This window comes from Phaethon aethereus (assembly GCF_964289735.1).
Source record: "Phaethon aethereus genome assembly, chromosome: 2".
Taxonomy (NCBI): domain Eukaryota; kingdom Metazoa; phylum Chordata; class Aves; order Phaethontiformes; family Phaethontidae; genus Phaethon; species Phaethon aethereus.
The window spans coordinates 170,785,727-170,797,086 of NC_138582.1; the positions used below are offsets into that span (position 1 = coordinate 170,785,727).

The window sequence follows — 11,360 nt, forward strand, 5'->3', positions numbered from 1 at the left end:
CCTCACCGCGCGCCCCGGGGCATACCGATCCTGCAAGCCAGAACTGCTTGCCACCATGAGAAGCAGCAAACTGTCCCCTAATGCTCTGCCGCAGATTTATAGTAAATACCCTCCCAGTTCATTGTAAGCACCAGCCTTCGGCAAAACTCCCTCTCGCACAACCCGGCGGGGACGGTCACGTTCGACCCAGCTGCCGTGGCACAGCATCTGCAGGCGCTGCCAGGTTAGATGCTGCTAACAGTTTAGGCTCGGAAGGAAAAGGCATTAGTGGAGTTAGTAGCAAAAAACAGTTTGTTTGTTAATTTTGTTCAAATCCCATCCCATGCAATCACCCGGCTGCAGAGAAGAAGTTCAGCGTGTGCTGAACTCAGCTGCTCTAATGAAGTTAAAAGACGTTCGATACCAGGAAAATAATTTCAGTATTTAAATCCTGCTGAAAAGCAAGTGGCTACACCCAGCTTCCACAAAACACAAGGCTCAAGTTATACCAACGTTTCTCTAAAGCATTCCTCTGCAGCAACAGGGGAAGCAGAAGGCGGCGAGGAACCCGAAAGCATACTGAACGTTACAAAAAAATAATAATCAGAAATATCTAAGTTGACTTACGATCATTACTACCGGTGACCGGCACAGGGCTTCACTCCTGGCAGAGCGGTCAGCAGCCCGGGCCGCCGCGAACCTGCTGGACACACACAGGCTTTAAGGCTTCATCTGACCTGAGCAAGGGCTCTGGGCGGTCAGGGCTGCCTGCTAAAAAGGACAAAAAACCCACCCACAGCAGCCAGGCAAGGCCCCTCCCTCGGAGGGCAGGCCCAGGGTGGGGAAGGACTGGCTCCCCAGGGCTGCGCGGGACCCCCGGGCAGCCCCAGGCTGCACCGCGTCCTCCGCGGCGCCCGCTGCCCTTCTGGGCTGCGTAAAGAGGGGGGTTTCTACCCCTCCTTCGCCTCCTGGGACCTTCCACCCTGCTTCACCTGCGGGATTTTCCTTCCACGGGGGAGCAAGTTCCCAACCTGCCCTTATCGCCAGGCTTGACAAGTAGCGCCCGCGGCACCGCGGGTCATCCCGGCCTCCTGAAGTGCCCTGCCAACGACCATCTCTCCAGGGTTTCGGCCTGCAGGCTGGCCTTACGGAAGTCCTGCTGCTCCAGGAGAAGGCTAACTCTGCCGGCGGCCCCGCCGAGGGAGATGGGGAGGTCTCCCACGACCCAACGGGTGTCCCCGGGCGAGGTGGGACCTCTGCGCCGCCCACGCTGGGACGCAGTGCCACGCACAGCGCCTGGCGCGGAGACGGGTCACCCCAGCGGTCCCCGGCATCTCCTTCTCCCCAAAAGAGAAAGCAGGCAGCAGTCCTGTCCCCTACGTCCCAAGCAGGAGAGGTTCGTGAAGGATGTATCCTACAAGCTTCACATGGAAATAAAAACATTACATTTTAGTTTATTTTTTCACCCGGAGTCATCGTAGCAAGGTTACCCGATAACTCACCGACGCGTATATAACACCAAACACTCCCACCATTCACCGTATCAAAGTCTGCGTTCACAAAACATCCCGTCCTTACCCCACGCTCACCCCAAATTTAACAAGACGCTTTCCCATAATCAGGTGTCCCTAAATTCAGATTTCAAAGGGTAGAAACTGCAACCCGCACCGTGCACCCCAAAAAACTTTGTTGTCTCAGTGTCGTAAATAAAACGCTGCAATGCCCGAGCCAAGCTTAAGGTTGCTGCTTGAATATAAAATCCTTAACGTATTTCTTTCTTAAGCGACTATAGATGAAGTTTAATCTTCTATCACAAAACCTGCCTGGCAGGTTAAGTCAGCAACGGGAGACATCTTGGGAGCCGCTCTCAATTCAATAAATCAAATAAACCCAAGCTCCCTGCAACACCAACTCCTGGAGAAGTGAGGGCTTTAAATCAAACTATTTTAGTGAGATTAAACCCAGCCTAAGACAGCAAGATGAGAGCTAACGAGCAAAAGCCTGCACCCTGCCACCGCTCTGCATCACGGCCGGTTGCTGTGGCAATGCTAAACACAAGGTGATACCAGGCAGGGAAATTACTGTAGGAGCAAATAAATTCAAGCCCCTTCATCCCCGCCTTATACCAGAAATTGGCAATAAAAGTGCAAGTTGGGAATGAGCTGCATGAGCAAACTCCGAGCACTAGGCTCCGGAGTATTTTCTGTTGGACATCGATGCTACGGAAGGCTGCAAATATTAAAAATAATTGTTTTCTGCTAACTCAGAACGACATGCTTTTTATTTCTAGCTGCAAAAGCTCCGCTGATGCATTTCAAATAGAAAGGCGATAACACAAGTACAACGTGATGCTGCGGAAACTGTAAAATCTTTGAGCGATGGTGGGTAAAGCCAGCGGGAATCTGTGACTGGTCCTGAAAATGGTGCTTAAGGTCGAGCATTGCTCAGGCTCCAGCTCCTTCCCCAGATCCAGTCCCACATCTCTTCCTCCCACTTCAATATTTTGGGTCAAATTCCGACTATTCCTGGCCCACGCTTCTCTTGAATTTCAGGTCCTTCTCCACGCCAGCCCCCGGGAGATGCTCTGGGAGATGGCAGCCGCTGGGATGGATCCCGAAAGGCTGAAGCTCGCTGGAGGGGCCAGCTGCAAGGCTGGAGCATTTTATGGAAGTTTACCGAAACAAAATAAATGGGAAAAAGCCAGGAAAAAAGTCAAGGGGAAAAAAAAAAAATCTTCTTCTGTAAGTGTCCTATCGAACCTGCAAAAAACAGAGCCACACTTTGACTTTCTCAGGACTTTTTCTCAATGAATGCTATCAGTTCTGCCAAGGAAAAGCAAAAACGAAGCATAGCCCGGGATGCTGTAAAATGTAAAGAGCATCACTGTCCCCAAGAGCCCTGCCTGCAGGGGAATGTGGCTGCTTGCACCACAGCTTGGCTCGTTAATAAACCCAAATAATCATCTAACTAATAAAACGCAGCCAGTCAAAGATCAAAGACATATGGCAAACATATTAATTTTTCTTTACGTTTCTGTGTCTATTTCTGTTTATAAATCCTCTCTCCCTGTCTAAATATACCCACAAACAAATTATATTTAGAATTACGTCACCAGATCTCCAACACAAGACGTCGAAGGAAGGCTGTCACCTATCCGCTTTAAGCCCACTTTGAGCCACTGCAAGAAAAATATTAAATTACAGAGGGAAAATTAGAAATAATTAAGACAAGAGAACCATCTGAAAGCCTTTTCCCTTCAAAAACCAGGGATTTCTCCGTCTCTTTTCGGAGCGATCACCGAACCACAGCATTCAGAAGAGCGGAGTTTATATATTAGCCGCTCTTGCGTATTAAGTGTGGAGTGTGTAATTATCTGTGCACGTGTCTGGATGACTAAGGTGCATGGAACGACTTGGAACTCAAAATATATTGCCTGGGTAGCCTACAGCTGCTAAATTTCCTCATTTTTGAGAGCCCCTACAGCTCGAGCACACCCTCCCAGGGAGGCACCCGAGGCCGCGACTTTCCCTGTCCCATTCGCACCCATCATTCCGCCCTCAGTCACTCCACCACAGAGGAGCGCCACCGAGCCACAGACCTAAAACATTGAAAACTAAAGGGAAAAAAGTATTCCCAGCGTGCTCACGTACAGCCAGCTCCTGGAAAAATGCACGGTTTTCCGATTTACAGGCATCTGACTTGGCAGAAACCACAGGGACCTCAACTGCTCGAAGCCAAAACGTGCACCTTTTTTTTTCCCCCCTCTCTTTTGTAATTTCCCCTGAAGCGAAACACTGCAGATCCACCCTGCCTTCGCTGCACGCCGCGTTTCTGGACCACAAGCAGACGGAAAAGAAGGCACGCCAGAGCGGTGGGTGGAAGCGGCACAAGAATCTAGGGTGGAAGGACAAGCCAAGAGGTCCTCCTCCCTCAAAACCCAACGACGATAAGACAACCCAAAGTTGGGTACCAAAAACCAGGCAGAAGACGACTTCTCCAAGAGCAAAGCTACAAACCTCAGGCTTCGTTTTTAAGAGAACTGGATACCAAAAACGCACCATGGATGAAGCAGGAAAAAGGCAAGAGAAGAGCGCAACAGGCGGCACTGCACGGTGTCCACGTCTCCTTCCTGGAGATGAACAATCTCATTTAATTCAGCTGCGTGGCAAGCAACCAGCCTCAGAAAGTTCAGGTCCGGCTGGGAATTGTCCTAAGATAATGTCAAAAATAATAAACCCAAGTGAAAAATTCATAAGATAACTTACTGGCTGGCCAGGCAAGCAGGTGAAGATCTCCTCCCACGACTGAGACAAATTCCAACATATAAAGAGGTTTTTTTTTTAAAATAAACTGACTTTTCAGAGACATTAACGTTTAAGCGCAGAGCTGAAAAACCCTCAGGTGTGCTCAGGCAGTGAGAGACAAGTTTTTCCCTTACTACTCCCAATTTCACACCCCGTGGGAACATCATTAGTCTCCTTAATAAAGGGGAGGAGCATTGGAAAAGAAATGTAGGTGGAAAAAAGCACCTTTCCCTTCCATTAGCATCTCCCCGATGGATTAGAACATACTCGAGGACTCGAATTTGGATATTTAACCACAGCACGTTTGCCAGGAGCTTCTGCCTTGTGCCAAGGGCACCGACATTACTGACGGTTTTCTCTAGAGAAAAGCAGAAAATAGAATCCAGGTACCTATGGGAAGCAAAAAATAATCAAGCCCCAAAGTGACATGAACACTGAACTGCCCATGAGTCTCTACAGCTGCAACGCACATTAAAAAAAACCATAGTAATAGCCACAACCAAAACCCTGAAGTTTTAGACTGTCTGAATCCTTATCAAGTCACAAGAACAAAATCAATGGAGTGTTCATACGCACTGGCACTAAACCCCGACCCCACCAAACCACCCACGCGCACCACCAAGCCCACCAGCATCACTGGCCTGCGGAGATGTGGGGCGGCAGGAAGACCATCTTCCCCCAAAACAGAGCTAAATTCAAGCTGGGGAGGTCTACCTGCAGCGGATAAATACACTTCAGCCATAGGATGCGCAAGGGAACCTGCTGCAGCACCGGCGGCTTCCATCGTAATGCGCAGACATGAGCTAAAGAAACCCTCGGGACTCTCAAGCCCGATCCGTCTCGCCCCACGCAACAACCTCACCAACGTGTCTCTTGTCTGAGAGGGTCCCCCACCCTCGGGACGCAGCAGCCAGCAACGATCTCAGTGTCTTCTCAAAGGAAGCGCTCGCACGTCCCAGCTTTGCCTGTATCGGCTGCACCACTACAGCTCTAGTAAGGGCACAAAGTTTCTTCTGCTCGCTGCCTACAGCACAAGCATCCAGCCAGTAGGCCCAGGTCGGCGTCAGGCAGCTCCACGGAGAAGCTGCAGACCTTGCGTGGAGCTTGGCGGTGGCTCCGAGCTCAGGGAGTTGGCCCCACTTTGAGCACCCAAAGAGGCGAAGCGAGCTGGTTTTGCTGGACGCTGACGTTCTCAAGAACCTGAGCTCTGGCTGCTGAGTTGGACACGGAGAGCGACCAACCAGGCAAAAGCTGGATGGAGCTTCTTTGCTAGTAGGAAAACTCCGGTAAATGCCATCAGCACATACTCGAGTCACCTGTAGTCCAGCTCCCTGACTCAACACCCCACTTCCTACAGCCAGCGTGGAGCTGCCTCTCAGCAGCAACGATGTCCCATCGCTGGCCATGTTCAAGGTCAGGCTGGACGGGGCTTTGAGCAACCTCATCTAGTCGGAGATGTCCCTGCCCATGGGTTGGACTGGATGATCTTTAAAGGTCCCTTCCAACCCAAACCATTCTGTGAATAATTCCCATGAAAAATAAGGCTGAGCCTGCCAATTTACCGGGCTCCGCTTGCGTCACTGGGCTCTGACCACCGCCCTCCAAGGCCCCACATCTTGCAGCAGCACAACTCTAATGCTACGAGTTACAAAATCAATCCCCCCCCAAAAACAAACCATGCACATCCCTCTTCATTACACCCTGCAGCAGGTACGGGACCAGGGGAAGCCCCTGTCTCCGGCAGCAGCAAATGTCCCACAGCCATCACGGTTTAACTGCGCTCTCGCATCACAGCGGCCAACCGCACTTTGGAAAGGCCCAACCAGTTCCTGGGTCGCGCCATACAGCACATTTCTAATACCACGACATTCCAGAGAGGGGAAGGAGATGGTGAATCTCTAGGTACACCCACCTCTGAAGAAAACCATGGCTGAGCTACTGGAAATAATCCTTTCCTCACGCTAAAAGCCCACGCGCTGGGAAAAGCACGTCCTCAATAAGACACGCCATTAATGAAGCAGTGAAAATGACTGCCGGGCTTCGAGGCAGGCACAGGGAAACAAGGCTCCTAAAAACATCCTAACGCCTCCCGACACCTTTGAGTCCCAACCAGGAACACACACCCCAAGAAAACCTCAAAGTCAGACCAATAAATTAGTATTTCTTTTTAAAAGTCGTTAGAGAAACCGCTCTGGCTTCACCAAGTTTGCGACACTCGAGATTGTTTTAGACAACAAGCAGCAGCGTGACACAACCCGTACACTTCTACCCGTCAAGCTCCGAGCGACGCTTGGTTTGACACCAAACGCCACGCGCCTCCCCAGGCCCCGGGGACAGGATCCCTCATGCTCTACACTAAAAAGGTGAAATACCTAAATTAGGCTAAAACTTTTTGGATGGATAGTAGAGGCGTTTGAACGCAGAGGGTCGCTCAGGATGGGACCATCGCTCCCCGTCGCCAGGGTTAAGCTCATGGGAATCAGGTGCAGGGCTTGCTCCAGGCTCACCCGTCCCGGGAGAAAGGCAGGAGCCACATCTAGCAAAACACAACCTGGATTCAAAATTAAATCCTCCGTCTCTCAGTAATTTTAGAAGGCTCGGCCGCAGGCATCATTTCAGCTAAAACAGATCCTCAGCTGCTCCAGGTGGGCACAAACAGAACTCGTAGCATTCGCTCAAAAGGGTTTGCTCTGTCGTCCTTGCTCAAAACACGCCATTTTTAGCTTTGCCTCCGATCCAACCATTGCACAGAGGTGCTACACGCCGGGTGTCTGCCTCCTTCCACCCCAGAGCCAGCTGCGTGTCGGGGATGCCGCACGCGCAAAGTTTACGAGGCACCCGAATCCTTCGCGAAGGAAGTCTAAAAATGCAAAAACAGCGTTCAGAACCAACAAGAAAGAGGGGCGGGGAGGGGAGGGGGGAAGAAGAAACCCCACCACTACCACCAGGAACTGAACGGCTTGCTCAGAATTAGCGATAGATCCGGCAGCCCTGGCGCGATGTCGGGGGGTTACTGAAAATCCCCAGCGGGGAGGAGAACCAGAGTTCACCGGCCATTAGGCTGCTCTCCCCCCTTCTGCCTGTCTCCTTCCTCCTGTCAGAAAATGGGGTCAGGGCAGGGGCCGACCGGGGGCTGTTGCAAGGGAGGATTCAAGGGGCAAAATAAAGACGGGACTCGGTAACTCCTCGCACACCGGGGGAAGCGGGGGGAATAATAATGATAAAAAGAGGTGCCGGAAAATGGCCCCCTGGGGAGGCCGGGACACGTCCGCACTCGCCGCCCGGCCTCCCTCCACGGGGCGGGCGGCACCGCGCACCCCGCCGGGCCAGGGGCCCGCGCCCGCCGCCCCCAGGGCCGCGGAGGCAGGGAGGGAGGGCAGGGGCGGACCCCCACCACCCCCGGCCGCCGGCAGCGCCCGCCGCTCCGCTCCCCCTCCGCCCCGCCCGCCCCGCGCTGCCCGCCCTCCGCCCGCCGGCGCCCGGCCGCGGCGCTCACGCCAGGCCGGGGATGCGCGGCCTACCCGCCCGCCCGCCGGCCCGCCGCACCCCGAGCGGGGAGGGAGGGAAGGGGCAGCGGCGGCGGCGTCCCGGCTGCCCCCGGCCCTGGCCCCGGCGGCTCCCCGCGGGGCGGGCGGCCCGGTGCGGCGCGGCCGGGCCCGGCAGGCCTTAGGCCGCGGCCGGGGGCAGCGGCCGCGGCGGCCGCCGGCGCGGCCCGCGCTTACTCCGGGGTGGGGTGCTCCGGGTCGTAGAAGTCCCCCATGGTCGGGCGGCCGCTGTCGGGGGCAGGCGCGGCCCCTCGGGCGGGCAGGGCCGGGCCGGGCCGGGCCGGGCCGCGCCGCGGGGGAGGCCCCTCTCCGCCCTCCGAGCCCGGCGGGGGCTCGGCTCCGCCACCGCCGCCTCACATCCTCCGCCGGGCCCCGCGCTGCAGCGGCCGCCGGCGGGGCCCCGCCATCCGCGCCGTGCCCTGCCCTGCCCTGCCCGCCGCCCGCCGCCGAGTCCGCCCCGGCCGCCCGGCTCCTCCCCGCCGCGCCGCCGCGCCGCCGCCGCTCCCCAGCCCGCTGCCGCTCCGCTCCCCCCGGACGGGCCGGGCCGGCACCGGCCGCGGCATCGCCAGGATCTCACCGGGTCTAGGCAGGGGTTCACCAGGGCCACGCCGGGGATCGGCCACGGCACCGCCGGGATCGGCCGCGTCTCCACCGGGATCTCCCCGGGATCTTCCCGGGATCACCGGGACCACACGGGATCGGCCGCAGCACCGCTGGGATCTCCCCGGGAGCACTGGGACCGCACCAGGATCAGCCATGGGATCACTGAGACCACACCGGGATCAGCCACGGCACCACCAGGATCTCCTCAGGATCACTGGGACCACAACGGGATCAGCCACGGGATCACCGAGATCTCCCCAAGATCACTGGGACCGCATTGGGATGAACTGCGAGATCACTGGGACCAACACCAGCATCGGCTGCAACACTGCTGGGATCTCCCTGGGATCACTCCAGGTCAGCAGCGGGATCACCGAGATCTCCCCTGGATCACTGGGACCACATCAGGATCAGCCGTGGGATCACCAGGACCACAGGGGATTGTCGACGGCACCACCGGGATCTTCTCGGTATCACACTGGGATCATGCCTGAGATCACTGGGACCAAATAAGGATCATCCGTGGGAGCACCAGTGCCCCAGACCACCCACAGCACACCAGGATCACCCCCAGGATGCCAGCACCCTGGGGAACTGGGATCACCAGCACCCCTGGGATCTCCCATACTTCGGGGCACCAGCACCCCTGGGATCCCTGGCACTCCTGGATCACTCCCAGGATCACCAGCACTCCCAGATCTCCCCTGGGATCACCCCCGGGACAGTGCTGGGATCACAGCCTCGACACCGGCAGCCCCCAGGCCCCTACCAGCCACGCAGACCCGCTTTCCCATGCCCACCCCAGTCCCTCTAAGGCGGCACCCAGGTCTCCACGCCCTGGGGTGCTGCCTCTCCCCAGGCCCTGCCAGCGCCCAGGCCGTGTTTCAGAGACAAACGCCACAAAAATCACTAAAACCTGCACAGGTTGTTTTTATTTCACCAACTGCCCAAACCCCGGGGAGAGCTCCTCCAGTGAGACAGTGTCAGAGCACCAGCCCGCTTTTGGGGTGCGGTACAGACCTTCCCGCTCATGTGGGAACCTCAAAACAACATTTGCAGCATCCAAAATTGAGATTTCTTGGGTTTTTTCCCCAGATTTGGGACCACGACATGGGCAGCAGCAGCACAGGGAACCACGGGAATGGGGTGGGTGGCACTGAGTGGCACCCATGCAGAAGCATGAGGGGTGGATGGACGAGAAGGTCAAAGGAAGGCTTAGCTCAGGTCACGTGGAAGCGTTTTCTTGGGAAATCCACCCTGGATTGAATTTTCCAGCAGCTTTATAAGCCTTTGGAAATTGATAATTACGAAGAAAAGGTGATTTCTAGGCTGTTATCCACAGCACTTCTGGGGAGCAGGTGCTGTTACAGTAACAGAAATGAGCTGCAACAAATTAAACCAAGCTGGACACCTTGGACTAATTAATTTTCCCAGTGTTCAGTATAAATGGGGGCAGCACCTGGAAAACCTCCAACCCGGGATGCTTTTATTCAGGGATGCTCACACCATGGCTGGTGCTGGTTTTGGCAGCAGGGGCTGTTTGTCCCCCATCCCATCGCTCGGTGGGGCCCAGCCAGCGTCAACCCGTAAAACTCCAGCCAGCGGGTCTTCCAGTAACCCCAGTGATGTGCCAGCAGGTTTTCCAGTAATCCCAGTGATTTGCCACATTTTGGCCAGGGTTCCCGATGGCTGCAGAGCACGGGTCCCAGATTTTGGGGATTTCAGCATTATTATTCCAGCTTCCCAAATAATTTCGAAGCTCTTGGTGTTCCCCAAGCTCCTGGAGGGATAAAGAAGCAACTCCCACCCACAGCGGCTCTCAACGCAGACTGGACCCTGCACGTTCGCTGCTCCAGCGAGCGGCACCCACCAGCTGGAGCAACAGGGGGCAAACGCCAAAATGTGTAGTAGACTTAAAAATCGTGGCTGACACTTTTATTCCTTGCAGAGAGGAGAAGCAGAATCCTCAGGGAGGAGCCGGACCCCAAGAGTTCCTTTAAGCCAAGCTTGCAGCCTGACCAGCCCATATATAGATACATATATATGGACCCATGTCCACACGTGGCTCCTCGGAGCCACGGCTGTGGTACAGGCGGAAAGGAGCGATGGGGGAGCTACCACTGACGGCAGGTTAGGCTGGAGAAAGCGCTGCCTGTGATCGCCGGAGCTGCCGGACAGGGCACGTGCTGCTATCATTGCCTAGGCAGGTATTAAATTAATTTTTGCTGTTTCATAACCTTCTCCAGGCAGATCCATGCACCCAGACATCAGGGCACCCAGCGGCACGGCCAGCCCATGCATGCAACTTGCCTTGCACCCTGGACGAGCTGAGTGTTGGAGGGAGCCCTACAAGATCTCGCGTCTTTCATCGTTTTGGGTAAACCACAGGACCGGACCGGCTCTGCCCAGCAAGACTGATGATGTCATGAACTGTTTGCAGCAGGAGGAAGGGGTGGGACTCTCTTGGCTGGGTATTTGGTATACAAACTTCCCTGGCATGTGCCGAGCTGGAATCAGCTTCCCGCCTCTACCGGTGCTGGAGGAGGAGGACTTCCATCAGGCCTTCGGCACGCTCCGCTCAGCAGGCGAAGATAACTGCAGCCTGGCGAAGCAGCATGGTGTCCTCTGGAGCTTTCCAGTTGCTGGGCACCGTGATCTCACCCTGGATCTGAATCACCTTCCAGGAAAGCAGTGGGCAAACACTGTCCTATTCCTGCTGGGTTGGGGTGGGGAGGCTGCCGTAAATCAGTGCCGCTATGTCTAACGCCAGGCAGATGGAAAACACTTCCCTGCTGCGCATGCCCCTCACAGCCCCTTCCTCTCTCCAGGGGAGCAAATGCCCTGGGGTTGCTCTGATCACTCTCACCCAGACTTGGCGCCTCAGGATCCACCTTGAAGAGCGTCAAACCAGCAAAGATGTGACTTGATG

At 55.6% G+C, this 11,360-nt stretch overlaps 1 protein-coding gene across 1 annotated transcript in view; it reads right to left on the bottom strand.

Annotated features, from left to right (window-relative positions):
• The window catches only part of SETD2 (SET domain containing 2, histone lysine methyltransferase), a gene marked incomplete at its 5' end in the record, with an annotated part of 68,612 nt that extends 60,569 nt beyond the window's left edge, over window positions 1-8,043 (bottom strand). Inside the window, one exon of the mRNA XM_082015171.1 lies at window positions 8,006-8,043. Within this exon, the coding sequence (XP_081871297.1) occupies window positions 8,006-8,043 (38 nt within the window). The remainder of the gene's footprint in view (window positions 1-8,005) is intronic.
• Window positions 8,044-11,360: the final 3,317 nt, after the last annotated feature.